Below are 22501 nucleotides of genomic sequence, written 5' to 3'. Positions count from 1 at the left end.
TGCATGAAGCTGGAATTTGCCTGGACCTTTCCGAAGATCGCGGACTCGCCGGCCGTAGTGGATGCCTCGTCACTATAGGCTTTGTTTAGTTCGTAAAATTTTTTTGTTTTTGGCTACTGTAGCATTTCGTTTTTATTTGACAAATATTGTCCAATCACGGAGTAACTAGGCTCAAAAGATTCATCTCACAAATTACAGGTAAACTGTACAGTTAGTTTTTATTTTCATCTATATTTAATGCTCCATGTATGCGACCAAAGATTCGATGTGACGAAGAATCTTGAAAATTTTTACGAACTAAACAAGGCCTCGTGTACAAGTGACTCGTGAGTGCGTAGTGGTGGGTCCGGGTGCCGTCTTCGATCCACGCGTGTCGGAATACTCCTTCCATCCGAGCCCTATAATAAAGCAGTGGCATGAGGTTTCGTTTTGCACAACATCTTTAGAAGCTACAGCTGCAGCACACAACAGATACTCCATCCTACCTCCAGCTCGGAGCAAAGAGAGCAGCTGCTAGTTTAGTTGCGACGATAGTGTGTGTGTGGCTTGTGAGAACCGAGTGAGTGATCATATTCATATGGCGGCGTCTCTGCTCAGCCTGTACACCAGCGGCAGCGGCCGGGGCAGGAGGGTCCACACCAGGAGCGGCGGCCGCCGGTCGGCTGCGGCGGTGAAGCAGCTGCTGTCGAGGTTGAGGCGCTCTTGGAGGAGACGCCCGGCGCGGCCGAGGCGAAGCGCGGTCAGGTTCGGCTATGACCTGCATAGCTACTACCAGAACTTTGACGACGGCATTGCCTCCTCCGGCCACCACCGCTTGTAGTTGTAGTTGTACTGTACCTAGCTAGCTAGTAGTGTACAATAATTCTCTCTACCCTCTCTTGCCAACTTGTGTACTTAATTATGGTGGCTACTGATTGCCGGCGACTATTATTATTAGCTCGTGCAGTCATTGACTCATTTTTCTGTGTGTAGTCAGGACTCAGGAGTAGTATATATATACTCCGTACGCATGTAAGAGTAAGACTAAATCTGCAAGCCAAGCAGAATGATGCTTAATTTGTTGTAGCGATATTTGAAGCTTGGAATAGAAATGGTTTCTGTATAAATTTAAACTGATTCTGATATTTTCTGTCCTGTGTTCAGGCATACGCATGTGCCTAACTCGTATCCAATTGTTCATCTACACTTGAGCTTTTTTTTTTCTCTGGAACACGCTCGAGAGCAGAAGAGCTACGTGAGAAGAGGAACATCTGCCCAAACTAAATCTAGCTACTTGTAGACTTTTAGGAGATAAGAAAAACTGAAATACTAAAGGAAGATAGCCGGCAGACACTGGTTTTTCAGTTCGCAATAAACTTTTTAGACAATGGAACACTCGCAAGGCCCTGTTGGAATGTTTAGACACATGCATAAAGTACTAAATATAGACTATTTACAAAAATAAAAACACAGCTAAAAAATAATTTGCGAGACGAATCTTTTAAGCCTAATTAGTCCATAATTGGACACTAATTGTCAAATAAAATAAAAATGCTACAGTACTTGTTAAACTTTAACACATCGTCAACCGAACACCTCCTAAATGCAAAAGTCAAAAACCAAATCGCATGTATTTGACGTGATTGATCATGAGATCCAACACAGATAAATTGCAGCCATTACAAGGGCCGACGACCTTACATGTTCAAGCTCTCTACAAAATTTTAGATACCTATTTTTTCTTAGTTAAAATATCCACTTCTATGTTTATAATTTTGAGTTAAATATACCATTAGCCAATAAATTTTTCATTATATGTCATTTCGGTTTACGAACTAGGAAACGTATCTCTAGGCCACTAAATATCCAATGGTACACGAGGAGTCCATATTGCCCATGTCAATACGTGGCAATTGACATGTCACGATGATGTTGATATGATACTGACTCAGAGGAAATCCACGTGTCATCGAGATCGTGTTTCTCTTCCTCCATCCATTACTTTCTCAGTACAGCTTTGGGTGACAGTACCTCCGCGGACCACGGATGAGTAGGCGCCGCCGTGGCGCCGTGTCCCCACCAGTTGCCATGGCCAACCTTTCATCCTAGCTGGCGCTGTTGCCTGTTGGTGGTACACGGTTCTCTTTCTTTCGACTGCACGACGGCGGCTTCAAAAAGATGAATACATGAAGCTGGATTTTGCTTGGAACTTTCGGATGATCGCCGTAGTGGATGCCTCGTCAGTTGTCACCATGTATAGTGCATGCTGGTGGGTCTGGGTGCTGTCGTCGATCGACGCGTGTCCAGAATACTCCCACCATCCGAGCCTATATAAATTTGCGGCATGGGAGGTTCCGTTTTGCACAAACTTCAGAAGCTACAGCTGCAGCACACAGCAGATACTCCTAGCTACTTCCAGTTCCAGCTCGGTCTTGGCCTCTTGGAAGAGAGCAGCTAGTTACTCTTACTTGCGACGATAGTGTCTGTGAATTGCGAGAAACGAGTGAGCAATCATATATATGGCGGCGTCTCTGCTCGGACTGTACAGCGGCGGGAGGGGCCACGCCAGGAGCGGCGGCCGCCGGTCGGCTGCGGCGGTGAAGCGGCTGCTGTCGAGCTTGAGGCGCTCTTGGAGGAGACGTGCGGCGCGGCCGAGGCGAAGCGCGGTGAGGTTCGGGTATGACCTGCATAGCTACTACCAGAACTTCGACGACGGCATTGCCTCCTACTCAGGCCACCACCGCTTGTAGCTGTACTGTACCTAGCTAGTGTACAGTAATTCCCTCTTGCCACTTCTGTACTTAATTAGCTCGTGCAGTCATTGACTCATTATTTTTTATGGAAGTCATTGACTCATTATATGTAAGAGTAACACTAAATCTGCGATCGATTAGCAGAATAATAATGATGCTTTGTTGTAGAGCTATTTGAAGCTTAATTGGAATAGAAATGGTTTCTGTATAATTAAACCGTTATGAGATTTCTGTCCTGTGCTCATGCATATGCATGTGCCACACCCTTATCCAATTGTTCATCACTTCATCTACCGGCCGGGGCTTTTTGTTTCTCAAACACACTCGCGAGCCGAAGAGCTATATGTAAGAAGAGAAACATCTGCCCAAACTATATGTAGCTTCTTGCATTGTAGATTTTTAGTAAAGCAAAACTGAAATACTAAAGGCAGATGCCCGGCAGGCACTGGTTTTTCAGCTCACAATAAACTTTTTAGATGATGGACCGCTCACAAGAAACTAAACGTGAAACTCAAAAACCAAACTGCATGTGTTTGACGCGATTATTGATCCTGAGATCCAGCATAGACAAACTGCGGCCATTAATTATTTGCATCCTTCGACCTCTCAGTTACTGGTCGAGGCTATGGATGAAGGACATGTTCAATCCCTCTAGAAAATTTTGGCTATATGTTTTTTCTTAGTTAAAATATCCACTTAGGCACTCCTAGTTCTATAATTTTGAGTTAAATATACCATTAGCCCATAAATTTCTCACTTTTTGTCATTTATGTTTATGAATATGAACTCTGAAAATGTACTTCTAGGTCACTAGACTTGTCCAATGGTACACCATGGGTCCATTTTGTCCATATCAATACGTAGCAATTGATGTGGCATGATGATGTTGATAAATGAGGCCATGTCAATACTTGTTGTTATCCAAATCGTGTTTCCTTGATCTCTCATTCATTGCTTTCTCTGTACATCTTTCTTTTCGGTGGTGGATATTCTCTAGTCATGAGTCACGATGTTAAGGTCAGTTTCAATGTATAGTTTCATGGTACAGTTACCAAGACTATAAACTAGGTAACCGAGCCATATGAGTTTCATAGAGATGAAACTCCTCTCTCATATGATGAAATTCCTTCATTTAATGACTCTGCCAAATCAGTAATTTTACTTATGTGGCACCCTATTTAATGTGCATGACATTCTCATGAAACATGCATTGAGACTAGTCTAAGGATGAGGGACACTTTCATGAAACATGCATTGAGACTGGCGTAAGGATGAGGGTCTGGTGCGTATGGTGGTAAATGGCAAATTTCAACTGCTGCATGGATGACACAGGTGGATGTAAGTAGCACGTAAAGATAAGGGCATGTTTGGTACAGCTCACAACAGCTTCATGAGCTGTTGTGAGCTGTTTTTTTTTGCCAAACGCTTATTTCTAAAACAGCTTCATGGGTGAAGCTGTTTTTCCCCTCCTCTCACGAATACATAAGTTGGATGAAGCTGGAAAAAAGTAGCTTATTGCAGCTTCTCCCTCATTTTTCTCTCTCAACTATGTATGAAGTAGTTGGTGAAGCTATTTTGCCAAACACTTTTCCAAAACAGCTCAGCTTCATCTAGAAAGTCACTCATGAAGCTATTTTTTTAAAAAAAACAGCTTTACTAGTGAAGTTGAGTTGTGCCAAACAAACCTTAAGTTTGTGGACCACTGTTGTATTCACTAACTCTTTAAATTTTTTTAAAGTGAAGCCGATGAATAGACGACACGTGTGAAATTTTGATATTGATTCAAAACAAAAAAGCTTAAGAAAATAGTAGAAAGGAAGCAGCTGAGGCCCGAGAGCAGGCGAGGGAGGGGAAGGGCGGCTGCTTAGCAGCCAGGGTACGGGAACATGGGCACGTTCCCCGTTCCGGGAACTTCGTCCCGAAACGTGGAACGGGAACATCATGGAACGTCGTTCCCAAATGTGGTGGAACGCGAATCATATGCAGAAGCAATCATAGAAACGTCAGTCCAAGTGACTATGGAACTTTGTGGTGTGTGTGCATACTGCGCCATGCCCGTCCGTGAGCGGCCGGCGGCGGCGACCGGCAAAAAATATAGTTGGTGATTGACTCATTGGCTTGGACCTACAATGAGCCTTATGGTTGGAGACTTGGAGTTGGACAGCCCAAAATGAAACAAAATATACAACAGTAAACTATACCACGCTAGGAATCGAACTCATTTGGTTCAAAACAACACGTAAAACTACTTGAGCCAACCACCACGTCCCAGACACACGTTCCCTTGGAAAGTGGAACGCGTTCCGCAACTTAAAGGAACGAGACGAAGCTGTATACCCCCTACGTTCCAGAGTTTATGAGAATGTCGTACCACGTACCACGTTCCCGTACCACGTACCTTATGTTCCAGGAACTTGGCTGCTAAGGGCGGCTGTGGCGGCATTCGTCCCGCAATTAGCGCCGGAGTTGGCGAAAGTGGGCATGCTGCACGTGTGGCCGTGCCATGGCAGCTGAGGGCTGGTGTGTTGTTATGCTGGTGCCGAGATTTGGTGCCTGAAGGCTCATCTACAGGGTACTTGATCCAATCGAGGACGATGACAACGGCATGCGGCCGGCAAGTATAGTGTCATCTCCATCTGCATGCGTGTTCATTTGTGCAGCCATGACAGCAAGTTTTAGTGCCTCATGCTCTCATCGGTTCATGTTGTCTTCCACTAGACCAGCAGCGTCATTTTTTTTTTGAAGTGATGTGTGGGTGTGGGAGCGTATGTTCTGTTCCCTACTCCTCTTGGTTCTGTACTTCTGTTGCAGGTTCTTTAGCTGTGTGGAGCCCGACAACTTTATTTATTGACTGAATGTCTCTGAAGTTTTACTTGATTGCTACATAATCGGCTCTCTAAAAATCAGGGGTATATAATCGAGTATGCTTCGATAGAACTTTAGCCATTGAAGGCAGCAACTCTAAAGATAAAAGATCTGTACTAGATACCTTTACTTCATAGTTCATAAGTGCATACTGGAAGGCGGACAGTGCACATATGTCACCTGTATCCTGGTTTCTATTTTTTTTATTTCATATGTCATCTTTTGATGCAACTTTTTAGCAGTTTCAAAGTGCAACCATGTGGTTTACGCATTGACAATCAAGTTAGTTTTTTTCCTCCAACATGCTTTCAAAATAACCAAAAAAATGGCCTACCAGTTTAGCAAAATTGCACAACCATATTATAACATGATTTTCTAACACAAAGCCTTATATTTCTTAGTTACTCCATGAATTCTTCTCCTAAAATGTTCATAAAGTTCTCGCAACAACATGTGGGATATCATCTAGTCTAATTGTACCAGTGATGAAGTCTCGTAATCATTTTAAACTAGGAAAATACCCCGCGCGTTGCTACGGGAATTTCAAATAATTTAATAAAAAATTAGACTATTTATATTTATAGTTATATGAATGAAATTATCTTAAATTAATTTTATTGAATAATTTGACACATCAATATGAACAGCTAAATGCATGTTAGTAGATAAAGAGATGACTATCATAATTACATGTGCTAGTTGGCTATAATTACAAGTTTTAGTGGATTGTTGATGTGGATAGCTTGCATGTTGAGAGAAATCTCTAGTGGGGTTTAGCTTTATAAGAGTATAAGATTGTTTGTGTCATTATTGCTTCGATAAAGGAGAGTTTTGAATTAAATGTGTAATAAAGATAATTGTTTCAAATTGACATGTGGATATGAGATTCGTAGCAACTAATATGATACAAATTTTAAAAGTAGAAATCTATAATTCATAATGCCAACCAAAACTAAGGTCTAAGCTATGTAAACATGTAGAGTGACATGTACATAGAGAAAAACTATATATACATAGAAAAATAATAGAGTAATCGATAAGTTCACAACAACCAAACAGATATTACATATATGGGTAATGCGTTGAAAATGACAAAAAGTTAGAGAGAACACAAAGATAATTTTCTATTACTTATGTTTTCTATTACGACCCTAGCCTAAGTATAGAAGGTAGCACCGTGCCACCGTTTTATGGACTAGTAGTCTAAACCAATTCTTATATATTACTTAATACATTTTAGGTTGTTCTAAGTCAAACTATTATACATTTAATCTAATTATAAAAATCTATATATTAAATGAGAATTAACATTAATTAAAATGTGAAATATATTTTTAGATTTTACCATTTTCAGAAATAATATCCATGCTTTGCATATAGATTTGGTCTAAGATAATTTGACATAAGACAAATTAGAAGTCAATATATTTAAGGATATAGATCCTAGACAATAAAAGTTGTTTAGTCTGGTAGTGTGTCCAAAAGTTTTCTTCAACTCACTCTTTAAATCATCATTTAAATGAAATCCCTCGCTATATTATTCCACACCCTCCAACAGCTTCTATATATACCTTATACTCATCAGGAGAGAACCAGTCCCACTTCCCACCTTCGGTCAGTGAGTATGACAATATTTGGAGATTAAATAGAAGAAGTCATTGGATGATTTTTTTCATCAAAATTTTTATTTCTATCATGAATATGGAGGATATAAAGAATCTCTTAGAGTTGTTATATTACCACTGCTGGAATCCTCCGGTTTTTCTAGGGTCACAAACCCTACGTAAAGGCTCAGATACCCTAGGGAAACATGTTCTGCTAGGGTGACTGGTCAGGAATGCTCCCTAGGGAAAATATTGACAGGAAACTCTGAAGTGCCCTAGGGTGGCGCGAGGGTGCCCTAGGAAAATTGTCTTGGTAATATAACCCCTAGGGAAAGCTACTGACATATCATGTTTCATCCTACCTGTAAAGGGCATTTTCCTAGGGGCAAGTTTCACATGGAGCAAATCTCATATGCATATTATACTATCCAGCAAACAATACATATTCTAATTTCAAATTCATTCAAATATAAATTTAAATGGGGCATGATAGACATGTGTTGTTTCCATTAAAATTCAACACTCATTAATCCATATTGTCATAAGTTACAATATCTCATTAGAGGCATAACACAAACATCACTTGTGCCATCAAAATGACCAAACTCAACTACAACCACATAACATCATAGTAATGGTCATCCACAATACAACATGTCAAGGGAATGGAAATTCATCATCCTGTAGAGAGTATGTACGCCCACTACTTGCGGCATACACATGACCACAATAGCCTCCATAAGCAATCCTACTCAATGTTTCCTTCGGAGTTTCCATTCCAACACATGATCCAAGAGTACCAGCTTGCTATGCAATTAAACAATTGTAAGATAATAGTTATGATTCAGTTCAATGTATAGAAGTGTATAGATACATACACAAGACAGGTCTCCTTCGTCTAATTAACTCTATTACCACAATCTAACACATGGACACACAACTCCAGATTTTTCAGAATTAGGAACATCGCTGAAAGCACAGTCTAGAAAAACATTAGTATTTCGCACCCATTCCTGGAATGACAACCATTGGCCTTCCAACCTTGGTACATCCAACTACTGACATGGTTTATGTTGCAACAATAGACTGAAAATTGGACAGTACCATGTGAAACTTCATGTAATTATCCCTTACTATTGATAGATCTCTTTAGCGGGCAACGATAGCACCATCAAATCGGAAAAGACTAATCTTGACAGTCAATGAAGCTACTGATAAACTGGCATCAACTCAGAGCAAAACCTCAAAAGCGAGACTGGTGACTCACTGTTTAGGCTGAAGGCGCGCACATACAGTGATACAACTAGATGCTCTTCCTCCTCTAGAGATTTTTGCTTTAGGCCTTGTTTAGTTCCTAAAATATTTTGCAAAACTTTTCAGATTCCCCGTCACATCAAATCTTTAGACGCATGCATGAAGTATTAAATATAGACGAAAATAAAAACTGATTGCACAGTTTGGTCGAAATTGACGAGACGAATCTTTTGAGTCTAGTTAATACATGATTGGATAATATTTGGCAAATACAAACGAAAGTGGTACTATTTATATTTTGCAAAATTTTTGGGAACTAAACAAGACCTTAAGGTAACACTAGTGCGTTCCCTTTTTCTTTCTTTAGGACGTAGAAATTCGTTGTAGTCACACATATTCTAATCCGCTCCCATGTTGATCCTGTGCATGGATGACTCAGCTCGATAGTATTTTTTTCTTTTTCTTTTTCTTTTTCTTTTTCCTTTTTCCTTTTTTTAAGATATATCATAAGAGTGAAAGACCATGTATGTAAAAAAAATCCACGTTTTAATAAGCTAGTCATCGTTAGTACAAGGATAAGATCATCCAAAAAAGATGTAATAACCAGTTATTATCCATGGTGACACAACCAATCTTTTAATGACATCACATCCTAGATTCCTAGTCTCTGATGATATGCGCAGTTTTGCAAAACTAACATCTTGGCGTGTCGATTTAACAGTAACACCCCTTATCGACATGTATGCAGGTGAGTTGGGCAACTCAAACACATTATTTGCACGTGACATTACACGCCTCGCCGCCACCGCCGCCGTTGCCGCCGTGCCATCAACAGTGCATCTACACATCCATGGCGCCGGAAGCGATCATCTGTTGTTCCCCCTCTGCACATGCATGCCGAATAATTGCCGACTGACCAGCATCTCTACAGCAACCAACGGATGACTCCGATCTGATCCAGCGGCAAGACGGACAGGAAGCCGCCGGGAGAGCCACCAGGGGCGGATCCAAAGGGGGCTGGGTGGGCTCCACTGGAGAGAGCCTACTTTATCGGCAAGAGACGGACAGGCAGCAGCTTGCAGGTGACCAGGCGCCGTCGTCTCTCCTGTCGCCATGGCCAACCTCTCATCCTAGCTGGCGATCGAGGTCCCATCCGTCACTAAAGCTTAGCAACCCTACCACCAGCAAATGCGCATGCATGCCCTTGTGTTGTTGGTGGTCTTTATTACTGTGCACCACTGTGGCTTCCAAAAGATGCACGCATGAAGCTGGAATTTGCTCTCACAAAAAAAAAGAAGAATCTGGAATTTGCTTGGACCTTTCCGATGATCGCCGTAGTGGATGCCTCGTCACCATGCACGTGAGTGCGTGCTGGTGGGGTCTAGGTGCCGTCGTCGATCGACGCGTGTCGCAATACTCACACCATCCGAGCCTATAAAGCTGCGGCGTGGGAGGTTTCGTTTTGCACAACATCTTCAGAACAAGCTACAGCTAGCTGCAGCACACAGCAGATACTCCTACTTCCAGCTCGGATTCAGAGCAAAGCTCGATCAGCATACCCTGCTCTACACCGGGGGAGAGTGTCTGTGACTTGTGAGAACCTAGTGAGCGATCATATGGCGGCGTCTCTGCTGGGCCTGCACACCAGCGGCGGCAGCGGCCGGGGCAGGAGGATCCACGCCAGGAGCGGCGGCCGGCGCCGGTCGGCTGCGGCGGTGAAGCAGTTGCTGTCGAGGTTGAGCCGCTCTTGGAGGAGACGCGCGGTGCGGCCGAGGCGAACCGCGGTGAGGTTCGGGTATGACCTGCATAGCTACTACCAGAACTTCGACGACGGACACCACCGCTTGTAGTAGCTGTACTGTACTGTACTGTACTGTACCTAGCTAGTGTACAATAATTCCCTCTTGCCACTTTCTGTACTTATGGTTGCGACTTGCGACTAACTGTCGGTGACTATTATTAGCTCGTGCAGTCATTGACTCATCACTGTACAGGATCACTGGTCTCTTTGCTTCTTCTATGTGTAGTCAGGACTTAGGAGTAGTACTATTCTGCCATCGATTAGCAGAATGATGCTTTATTGTGGAGGTATTTAAAACTTGGAATAGAAATGGTTTTTTTTTTTGTATAATTAGACTGATTCAGATCTTCTGTCCTGTGTTCAGGCATACGCATGTGCCACATGCACCCTATCCAATTGTTCATCTACATGAACTTTTATTTTTCCTTTTCTTTTAGACGATGCAACACTCGCAAGAAAACTAAACGCGAAACTCAAAAACCAAATCGTATGTGTGTGTTTTTTTTTGGCGAAAATCGTATGTGTGTTGACGTGATAGATACTGAGATCCAGCACAGATGGCGATGAAGGACACCGACCTTGCCCTCCAGAAAATTTTAGATGTATATTTTTTTCATGTTTTTCTTAGTTAAAATATCCACACCTAGATACTCCTAGGTTTATAATTTTGACTTAAATATACCATTAGCCCATAAATTTCTCAATCTATATCGTTTAGGTTTATGAACTCTGAAAACATATTCTGGGTCACTAAACTTATCTAAGGTTCCACGAGTCCCATGTGAATATGTCGCAGACTGCAGTTGACATCGTGTGGTGATGTTGATGACACTTACCTATGAAATCTACATGTCATCTAGATCGTGTTTCTCTTCTTTCATCCATTGCCAACATTTGGCGGATGCTCTCTAGCTGATAGCACGTTTCAACTATTGCATAGATGACATGTGGATCCAAGTAGCACACACTGTTGTATTTAACTCTATAATTTTTTAAAGTGAAGATGGAGAATAGACATGACATCTTGGAAATTTTGATGTTGACTAAAATAGAAAAACTTAGAAATATAGTAGAAAACAAGTGTTTTATATATGCCTCTAACATCTTATTTGCAAAGCAACCAATTATACGAGTGATGATGAATTCTCGTCATCTAATTTACACATTTAGCTAATTCCCCATCCCAAGTGAGTGGTCAAGATAGCAAGGGTTTAGCCAGGTTTGGAGTTCGTGGTTTTGGATTTAGAAAGTCTTCATATCCTCTTCGGGATAGAGGAAGAACTGCATGGGGTGGTATACTGATTGATATTTGATTTACGCATTTAGCTTCCCCATCTCAAGTGAGTGGTCAAGATCTCTAGCAAGGGTTTTAGCCAGATTTTTGGAGTTCATGGTTTTGGCTTTAGAAAGTCTTCATATCCTCTTCAGGGTTAGAGGAAGAACTGCATATATGGGGTGGTAGTGGTATACGTACCGATCTAAGTGACAGGCAAGATGACGGGGAGATGAGCCGGATGTGGTGCCATCGTAACAGGTAGTGTTGAACATATCATGTTTGTTTATTGAAGAAGCTAAGACAAACATATTGGCGACAACCAACATAATAGTGTTAGTGTGGCCATTGATAGCATTTCCAGTCATTGTCAAAGCCAGGTGTGGAGATGGTGGCGAGCATTGCACTCGCACTTGGTTGCTCATGATTGGATGAGGGGAGAGTGGTGCGAAGGAGCTAGAAGAGATATATTTGGTCCAACCCGATTGGTCGTGTTTAGGTAGTTATAAAATTCTCATACTTCTTCGACTCGAATAACAAAAGAAGGAAATTTTTTTTGTAAAGTAAAATTATCTATTATATACAGATACAATTGTCTAAAAAAATAGCCACTGATGTTATTAATTCGATCAAAAGGGAGTGCCAATAGCGAAATCTAACACAGAGCAGAGTCTTCCAAAATAGACAGGTTATTCTTGGACTCTAATGACTCGGATGATTTGTACTCCCTCCATCCCAAATTATAAGATGTTTGACTTTTTATCTTAAGTTTGATCACTCATCTTGTTCAAAAAATTTATGCAAATATAGTCAAATTTAAGTCATTTTTAAAGAATTTTTATTAATAAACCAAGCCATGACAAAAGAATTGATATTCTGTATAAGTTTTTTAATAAGACGAGTGGTCAAACTTGGTGTTAAAAAAAAGTCCAGTGTCTTATAATTTGAGATAGATTGAGTACAATTTAACCCCTATTTCCCACATATGTACTGCCACCACCAACGACCGGCCGGGCTTTTTTTGTGATGTGTTGACTATCCTCCGATCCGATCAGGCTGATGACTCGATCACTTGCGTAGTACTCATCTTCCTCTCAGCTAAAGATTTCTGCTTTAACACTATTGCGCCCCCTTTATTTCTTTGCATTGGTTCTGGACGACAATTTGCACTTTTGCAGGACGTACGTAGAATAGTGGGTAGATGAATTGAACATTGTTCTCCGCTCCCGTCTTGATCCTACGCATGATGACTAGACAACATCGTGATATCCAAATAAAATGATCGTGTTTTGAGCTTCTAAGCTAGATATAGCTTTAGATTGTGCACATGCTGTTGTTTGCCTAATTTAGTACTATCGGAAAACTAGTTAGGCTCAGCACACTTGGAATCGGCTTTGCCCGGCCGGACCATTCGGGCCGAGAATCCGTGTGGTCTCCGGACAGCGGCGCTGGTACGTCGTCAGAAACCATTTTGCTCGCGTATTGAGATTTTGCTCCTTTATAAAAGAAGACCGGGCAGGTCAGCAGGCGCTTCCTCGCCTATTGAGATTTTGCTTCATCACCATCTTGAGCTAAGTGCTTCTCCATTCTCACTTTTCTCCTTTTATTTTCGAAACAAAAGAGTGCATCTCATCTATATCTATATCTATATCTATATATCCTATAAAGACAAACCCCACTAAACTAATTCTCTTGTATCTCCTTGCGCCACGTTATCATCCACTTTTACTGCTACCGTATGCAATTAAATGTCTACTCACAAATGGTTTCAGTAGTGGATACAACTACTTACACATAACCATACATGCATACTGCTAGCAATTATTCTCTCACGTGACCTTCTATTTTCCTCTTCAGAAATTGACTACTAAAACTTGACTCGATAGACTACAGTAATATCATATTTATATTTCTTCTTCACACCCGCGGTAACGTGCGGGGAATCCTCCTAGTTAATCAAAAATGGGTTCGCATAGTCCTTCCTTCTTTACCAAACTTCATTTTTTTAAAAACAAATCTATGAATCTCTGTGACACCAAATTATTTCGTTCAAGTTCTATATTAAATATGGTTTTATAGTATATTTATTTAAACTTATATATATATATATCAATGTATTTTATAAATTATTTATTCAAAATTAGAAAAAAAATGTGAACAAAGCTAAGTTAATCCTTTTTATATGCCATGGCCCTTTGACGACGATGATGAAAACAGAGCCGAACGAAACTCCACGGGCTAGGAGATTTTGGGGCGATACGCATATACAGCCCAGACTTTGCGGACCGGGCCATATGTAGGCAGGCAGGCCTCCTCACCCGCGACCGCGAGGGCCCGCTCCGTCGTCCGTGACTCTCCTCTGGCATCAGTTGCCTGTCGTCGTCTCATCGTCTCGTCTCCCACCTCCGTCACGCGGCACGCCTTCTCTTTTGCGCCCCGCCTGCCCAGTTCCCCTTCGCCGCCGTGGACGCGCGAACCAACACCCGAACTGTCTGTCCCCAACAGATAACGAGCACCCCCCGTCCGCGGCAGCTGCACCGCCCACGCTGCCGGCCGAAGCAGGTCCGGCGAGGGCGGCCCAGCCAAAGCTCTCTAGGCCTCCGCCTCCGGGCCCAACCCTAGCCACCTCCCGCGACGCCGGAGGCGGGGAGTGGGGGGCGCCATGCTGTTCCAGGTGGGAGGGCAGGGCGCGCGGCCCACCTTCTTCGAGATGTCCGCCGCGCAGCAGCTGCCCGCCAGCCTCCGCGCCGCCCTCACCTACTCGCTCGGGGTAAAAACCGCACGCCTCCTCGCCTTGCCCTTGCTCGTCTCCGATTGGATCGATCGAATCGCCCAGGTCGCGTGCCTGGTTCTGGGGGATTGTTTAATCGTGCGTGTCCCTGTTGGTATGGCTCGTGGGATGGTGCAGCTTCGGGGTCGGGGCAACGCATTGAGATGCTCTAGCTTGAGGAAGATTAAATAGCTCAAGCATTGTTTCTGGTTTGACTGTTTTATTATCAGTTTGAAATGCAAAACTGAGCCATCAAGTGCTAGACATTTTGATGTTCAACACGACAACACGTAGTAGCAAGAAAAAAACCCACATAGGACTTGACATCTACTTCTTTCATTCTATGGCAGAAAGTGAATATATGTTCAACTGACATTATATGGTACTTTTATGTGTAGCGGTACATTAGGTATGAACTTCTGTAGGGATGTGAATTGGTGACCCTAAGGGCATGTTTGGATGAGCTCGACCTAGTTACTAATTGGGCTAAAAATTAGCTCAAATTAGCCAAGGTTGGTTAGCTAGTTGACTAACAACTAGTTGAAGACTTGTCTAACAAATTAGCTCACCTAGTTTAAAAATTGTCTAAAAAATTTGCACAAGTACTTGAACTAGAACAATTTTCTGTGCAAACTGTACTAGTTTCCCATAGGGCTCATTTTGGAAAACACGTACAATTTGTTGAACTAAAGAGGGGTGGTGAATATGTGGATACCCTTACGGCCACCAATTTGCTTCCCTAAACTTCTGGGAAAGCACCTTGTGCAAAACACGTTGGAGCATGTTTTCATGGTTCTTGATGTAATAATGATTTGGTTGCATCCTTCGTTTGTACATGTTAAGTCTAAAGTTAATATACTTTTGTTTCTTTGCTGCACATGCTACTACATTTCCTTCGTGCTGCCTGCTAAGTGCTAAACCAACTGATAGCCGCATCTCAGTCTATGAAGTGCTAAACCAAATGATACCCTTTTGCTATAGCTAGATTTTCAGTTTATATGAAGGAACTTTTCTACAGCATCTAGTTAATCTTTTTTTATTGTTGACTGCACAAATATCAGTGCAGCAGTATCAAAACTTTAATGGTCGTTTTTGGGAGGCAGGGGGAGGGGTTGCCTTTTTTCTCAGGAAGTAACAAGTGCTATGTAGTTGTGGCTAAAACGGCATAGTTTTGTGATCAGATCATGTTCTCTCTTCTCCGAAGTTATTGTTGTCGAACACTCATCTATGTCATTTGACCCCTTATACAATTATGTACAACTTCTTCTATTTGCAGGTTTTTGCGCTAAGAAGACCATTACTACACAAAGTTTTAGATTACGAAGACGAATTCTTTGCTTTGTTAATGGGCGTCCTTGAGTCCCATAGTCTACGGACAACAGGTTCATTATTGACTCTTTCAGCATAAAAAAGTTTGACTTGTTTAGGACACTTGTAACACAACTGGGCATGCAGGAAAGGAATGGAACAATGCATTACAACTTGAGTTTTCTTCTTATTTTTTCTTTAGCAAGCCTGGAAACAGATTACTAAGAAATGAACCTTTCTCGAATGTGACTGAGAAAAAGAAATTCCATGCATCAATATAGTGATATTTCAATTGGGTCAATCATCATTCTTTACGTTTATGCTTTCATCATATATCCTTATCTGTCTCATACTCTCATATCCTACATATCATATTAGGTTATTGGAATAGTACTGTCTAACCATACAAGTTTGTTTGGTAGTGGAATGAAATGATCCCCTTCTTGAACCAACTTATTGTGCAAACCAAACACTGAATCAAACAGCCTACAAGTGCTATGTTAACTTAGGTCTTACTTTAATCTTCTTATGTGTGTGAATTGTTACACATGCAACTTGTCAAATAGACAAGCTTGACTCAACACATGGCTTGTTCTTTGATATCCCTAATTTTAATTCTGTGTAATTTTAACTGTCCTGATTTTTTCCTTCCAGATGGTTCCTTTTCAGAGTCATTATATGGCCTCAGGAGGAGACCTGTTAAGGTTTCAGTGAAGAGAAAAGGTCCTGGTACAGAATCCAGTGACAAAGTCTATGATTCTGCACTAAGGAAGCGCCAGAAAATCCTTTCGGTTGTTTTTTTGGTAGGATGCCCTCAGCTTCTTTGTACTGTAGTTTTCTGTCTTCTTTGTTTTTTTTTTCCTTTCCTTGGGGAAATATACTTATGCTCTTGCCAGTTAGGTAGTGGTATAAAAGAATGAATTGATAAAATAATCGCCAGTTCTGTTACTGCCAATAGCGTATGAACTAGATTTAGTGCTGTGACTTGAGTTTCTGGACATAATACTCGTCTGCTTAATGCATGTTTATTACTCTTGAAACATAAGATATTTCTATTCCAGTGTGCACCTTGAGTTGCTTGTTAAGGTCAAGCTGGCTTGTTTTTTTTTCTCGAACTATGCATGAGAACTGCATGTCATTTCATTAAGTAGAGAAAAAAGAAAAAAACCAAAGCAGGCAAAGCCAACTCCTTAGGCCACTCACTACAAAGAAAGAAGCAAGCTGACTTGTTTGACAATGTGATTTGCTTTTCTCAAACACACAGGAGAGCTGTGTATCTTATATTAAAGACAGAAAAAGCAAAAAGGTCCCTTAATGACCCTTACAAACAACCACTCTAACTCCACTAGGATATCAGAGGGGTTGTAATACTGAAAAGAAAAAGATATCCCAAGTAAATTAGGACAACAACCTGACAAAGACTATACAACTAGCCCTCATAACGACCTAGGTCCTGTTATTGGAGCTTTTTTGCTCCAGCAAGACCCCAAAGTCTCAACTCCTCCATGAAGAATTGATGTGCTATCTGTAGGGAGGGGGAGACGCTATCAGAAACATATTTGTTCCTATGATTCCATAAGGTCTAGGTCCCCAAAATCACAGCCGCTATTAATCTCTTCCTTAGCTTTGTTAATGCTACGGTTTGCTTCTCCAGCAAAGCTTGGTTCCGATCGTCTGGGAGTAACATGCCCAAGAACAACAGGTGCTAGTGGACTGTGCCAAAACTGCCGAGAGAAGACACGAGTAGTTAAGATGCTGGACATTCTCCTCATGATCGCCCATCACACATTGCTCAGGATGAGGAAGCCTTCAACGTGCCAATCGATCTGCCTTCCAACATTTCTTTTGACAAAAATATTTTGCATTTGACCAGGGCCCAAGATTTCCACAAACGCCGTCATGCTCGAATGTAATAGAACTACAAAAGAATGCCCTGTAGGTAGATTTGGATTAGAATGATCCGCTTGCTTCATGCCTCCAGAAGCGCTGATCAACTTTCTGAGTTAAGGTCACCTGTTCTGGAGTGAAAATTAGAAAGGCCTTTTGCTTAGCTGCTCTGATACTGTTACTGTATTACTGATTTCATCAATCTTCAATTTTGTTAGTTTGTTGGCATTTGGTAGCGATATATGTGCTGCAATTGCTTCTTGTGGTACCAAGTTGCTGTATAACGATATATAATATTCTAATTTCTAATACGGTACGTTGTACTATTAATAGTTGGTTTATGGATGCTTACCGACATATTCTACCCTACTCCTTAGTGTGCACTTTCTTTGGGGGAAATGTATTGGAGATGCACTCTAGTAAAAATTTACCTTATGAATCGCAAATTTAAAGATATCTTGTTGTTTTAATCTTTTTTGTATGGAACTGTTAATTTCTGATTTCAGTAGTACATGTATTTTGCATTGTGCCATTCTCAAAATGCAACCATCTAAAGCTTTAGTAATGTCTAAGATAATTACACAACTATGTGTATTTATATAAGCAAATGTTATATAATGATCTTGTTGGACATAGGATACTTCTCTTTACGCTTAACTCCTGCTGATATTATTGTAGGTTGTTTTGCCATATTTTAAGTCAAAGTTGCAGTCTATATATAACAAAGAAAGGGAAGCCAGGTTGCAGGCAACCCTTTGGGGTCAGGATGATGTTAGATTTGATGAAGCTGGCTTTGTATTAGATCAGGAGCAGACTTCTCAATCACAGACTGAACCTACAACTGGAGAAGTGTCAAATTTGACACGTTTTAAAAAGAATTTTGTCTCACTTATAGGTGTTTGCTATCCATGGATTCATGCAACTAATGAAGGTTTGTCTGCTACTTCCTGAATTTATTTGCTTCAGGGAGTTGATTCTGTCTTTATCTACTTCAGGGAGTTGATGTTATTAAGCACCAGTAAAAAAATCACAGTCAATTCTAATTTTCTTGTTATCTTTGTATTATCCTTTCTTGACTCTGTATCATTTTATTTAGTTTCCAGCGATGGTGTTTTTGGTCTGTTTGTTCAGTGTAATTCAGTTTCATTTGCGTTTCATGTAAAATCAAAAGAATTATGCACTGCCAACTTATTTGTTTCATTGGGTGGTAGTGGGTAGTATAAGTTTCAACTATGACGTCCTATATTGTTTGCAGGTCTCTCATTTGCATACCAGCTCTTGTATCTGTTGGATGCTACTGGATTTTATAGTCCAGCACTGCATGTGCTTGGGCTTCATGTTTGTCGTGCTACTGGACAAGAGCTGGTATACTCCCTGTTTTATTGGTACTGGTATATTTGTTATTGTTTATGCAGACATATATATTTAGAATTTTATTATTACATTATTTTATCAATGTGTTTTTTATATGATACAGTTCTTGATATGTATTTTCTTGCTTCCTCTGAATAACTAGATGGAATCATCTTCTAGGATATCAAGGATTAGAAATCGTGAACTTGAGAGACTTCGTGGTCCTCCATGGTTCAAGGTAGGAGAGGACTGTCAGTGCTCAGTAACTTACTTGTTTCAATTATGAATTCTTGAGTCCTAACTCATGACAAGAACCTTTTTGTATGGCATCTGCAGGCTGTGCAACGAGTGTTCCTTAGTTGTGTGTACACAACTCTAGATTATGCACAAACCGGTTTAATTGCTGCAGTCTTCTTTTTCAAGGTCTGTTCTGCAATTTACTATCAGAGAGAATCTAGGATCTTTTAATGTTTCACTCACTTTATATCTTCTTACAGGCAGACTTCTGAGTTTTGATGCACATACTTGATTTGAAATGCGATAAAATTATTCTAGAAGGCATCCTCTTAACTCTTTGAATTTTGCATAACTAAGAAATGGAAGTCCTCACTTGATGATATTGCAAATTTTTCGCCGTATAGATGAAGTATTAGCTCTATGATCCCTGTGGTAGATGTTATGTAATGTGAGCCACGATTCAACTACACAACTGTACTCAGTGTTCTCTTTCTGGTAACCTTATCTAGATGATGGAGTGGTGGTATCAATCTGCTGAAGAAAGAATGTCAGCTCCAACTGTATATCCGCCACCGCCCCCTCCTCCAACTCCGAAGGTACGTCTCTTGATACTCATGCCAGCAAAGAGCTACAACCATTCGTTTGTCACAGAATAAAGCTGTGCTTCTGTTTTTTTTTTTTGTATAAGTCCCCACATTTGGTGTTAAATTATAAAACAAGAAATCTTTTTGGTTTTTTGCTATTCATGATCATAATCTTATGTGCATCCGTGCCATTTTTATTAGGTTGCCAAAGACGGGATTCCCTTGCCACCTGACAGGACGCTCTGCCCCCTTTGCTGCCAGAAGCGTGCTAATCCCTCTGTTCTTTCTGTTTCTGGTTTTGTTTTTTGCTACAGCTGCATATTCAAATCTGTCTCTCAGGTGGGTCTTCTACATATCTAGTATGTCAAAGCCAAATTTTCTCTCCATCACCAACTTATGTGACATTGTCTTGTGCTTCAGCATAAAAGGTGCCCTGTCACACTAATGCCTGCCAGTGTTGAGCAAATCAGGCGTCTCTTCCACGATTTCTAGCCATGAAAGACCCCAAAACTTTCTGTTTTCTAAAGACGATGGACTTCAGCACACACAAACATATATCAGAACCACCATTTTGTTACACTACAAGAAACTCAGCCTCAATGTACCCTTTTCATACTGAAGCAAATGCATGGATTGCACTTGCTTCTCGTTTTCCTTTGTACTTCTATTTTTGCCCATTGGAAGTTGCACGGCAAAAACAAAGCTGAAGTTTGAGCTTGACAGTCTTAGAATAGGGTGTATAATCTGTTGTTAGGTGATACTAGCAGATCCATTTAGATGTGCTGACTGTAACCAGTTACCCACTGAGAGGTAATTGTATACCTGCATGACAATTTTCGGTCATGTAAAGGTTGATTAGTCTTCATTTCCTTGTAAAAAAATTGTCTGTAATTTTGGAATGGTCCTGCTGTTTTTGCAACGTTATCGGCTGTTTGGAGTAACCTCCCAGAGTATATGTGTTGTATTTTTCTGGCTCCTAGCATGAGTTTTGTTTACATTGTTCGCAACTCTGTTCTCTTGAACTCTGGTGCTTCGGTGTGTTTGGTGTGTTACCGAACTTCGCCGTAGTCTGGCACATATCTCACGCCACAGAATTGTCAAGCGTTTGGTTTATTGCCAACTCCAATGGTTTGGCAAACACAGTTGGCAAATCTTGTTTTTGGCAAAACATGGGAATTCTTCTCTCCAATGGTTTGGCAAAAGGGTTGGCAAATTTTGGGGAGTTGGCAAATTCGGGCTCAGTTGACGGAAATATGCGCGCGTCTGCCCGCTTGGCATCGCGCCTCTCCCGCCTCCGCCGTCTCACTCCCGCGCCCGGAATTTTCACGGACTTCACGCGACCCCTTCCCTCGCTGCGAAGACGAAGGAAGCCGCCGCCGCCGTGGGGAACTAGCTCCTGCGCCGGCCTTCATCCGCGCGCGACGCCAGGCCACTACATCCGGTCCCTCTTCGCCAGGCCGTTCGCCGCCGGTGGCTCGTCTGCGTCAGGCCCCGCCGAGCCGCCGGACCTCCGGCGGTGCAAGTCGTTCTCGTGCGGCCGTGGCTGGGACGCTCTGGCCGCGGCAGCGGCGGCGGCTGCTGCCGCCAGGGCGGACGAGCCGCAGCGGCGTTCGTGTGACGTGCGGGGGCGCAGCACGCTGTGGGCGCTGTTCCATCAGGACGACCGTGACCGCGTCTGCGACGGCACGGCGTTCGCCACGTTCCCGGCCTCCTCATCGACCGCCGTGGCTGCGCTCGCCGTTGACGTGCATCCCCCACCGCAGGCACCGTGCATCCCTGACGATTTCCTGGACGAGGACATCCCAGTGATCATGGAGCCCGACGAGATAGTCCCGGTGATTGAGATGATGTTGGCTGATCGACGACCAAAGCAGATGTAGGAGATGAAACAAACAGTGTTGGTTGATGTGGGCCTTTTTTTTTAACATTTGCCAAGCCCAAATGCCAAACCATTAGAGAAACAAATAAATTTCACTTGCCATATGTTCTAGACACTTGGCAAATCACAAGATTTGCCAACTCTATTTTGCCAAACCATTGGGGAGCCACATGTTGCCAACGCCATGCAAGTAGTTCTGGCGAGGGAACCGGAGCCCCTCCGTCTCTTGCATGTGTAAAAAAAAAGGGACTGTTCCTTATTCTAGGGTGTATAGTACGGTTTCTTTAACTTTTTTTCTGCTGAAGCTGCTTTTGGGACCAGAGCGGTGTTAAACTGTCCGTAAGTTTAATTTCAGTTAAATGTTGTTCCAAACAATAGGCCGTTTGGATCCTTTTATTTACAGGAATTAAAATCTACTTAATAAACTAAGATATTTGTCTTGAAATTTGATATTCTACCACTTTCCAAAGTTAATATATAAGTTTATCTCAAATTCATAGGGTAGAAGATGAAAATTGATTTCTATAAATCACCATGATATGTTTCTACTTTACAACTTATAATATACTCTAACTTATTCTCCTAAGGTAGAAATGCAACACATAAGTATCTCTCATATAGCCAACAATAATATACAAATATAATATATATATACAATCATATTAGCTTAAATAATATGTCTAAATTATAATTATTAAAATAAATTCAATTCTAAGGACCCAAACGTCTTGTTTAGTTTACCCAAAAACCAAAAACTTTTTAAGCTTTCTCATCACATCGAATCTTACGGCACATGTATGAAGCATTAAATATAGACGAAAACAAAAATTAATTGCACAGTTTGCCTGTAAAATCGCGAGACGAATCTTTTAAGCCTAGTTACTTTATAATTAGACAATGTTTGTCAAATAAAAACAAAAGTGCTACAGTGTCAAAATCAAAAACTTTTTGGAT

At 41.5% G+C, this 22501-nt stretch overlaps 3 protein-coding genes across 3 annotated transcripts; all 3 read left to right on the top strand.

The window, feature by feature from the left end:
* LOC110431831 lies at positions 438 to 1112 on the top strand. Its single transcript, XM_021451502.1, has one exon. The coding sequence runs from the start codon at positions 578 to 580 to the stop codon at positions 818 to 820; it is 243 nt and encodes an 80-aa protein (XP_021307177.1). The 5' UTR covers positions 438 to 577; the 3' UTR covers positions 821 to 1112.
* LOC110431812 lies at positions 2347 to 2954 on the top strand. Its single transcript, XM_021451453.1, has one exon. The coding sequence runs from the start codon at positions 2499 to 2501 to the stop codon at positions 2727 to 2729; it is 231 nt and encodes a 76-aa protein (XP_021307128.1). The 5' UTR covers positions 2347 to 2498; the 3' UTR covers positions 2730 to 2954.
* LOC8076612 (peroxisome biogenesis protein 12) lies at positions 13864 to 20647 on the top strand. The gene is made up of 10 exons (XM_002467067.2): positions 13864 to 14299; positions 15576 to 15681; positions 16262 to 16410; positions 18173 to 18425; positions 18750 to 18859; positions 19011 to 19085; positions 19184 to 19270; positions 19594 to 19680; positions 19870 to 20007; positions 20089 to 20647. Exons 1-10 carry the CDS (start codon positions 14192 to 14194, stop codon positions 20158 to 20160), a joined length of 1185 nt encoding a protein of 394 aa, XP_002467112.1. The 5' UTR covers positions 13864 to 14191; the 3' UTR covers positions 20161 to 20647.

This window comes from Sorghum bicolor, chromosome 1 (genome assembly GCF_000003195.3).
Source record: "Sorghum bicolor cultivar BTx623 chromosome 1, Sorghum_bicolor_NCBIv3, whole genome shotgun sequence".
NCBI lineage: Eukaryota > Viridiplantae > Streptophyta > Magnoliopsida > Poales > Poaceae > Sorghum > Sorghum bicolor.
The sequence above is the reverse complement of the archived record's forward strand: the minus strand, read 5'-3'. Positions and strand labels throughout refer to the sequence as shown.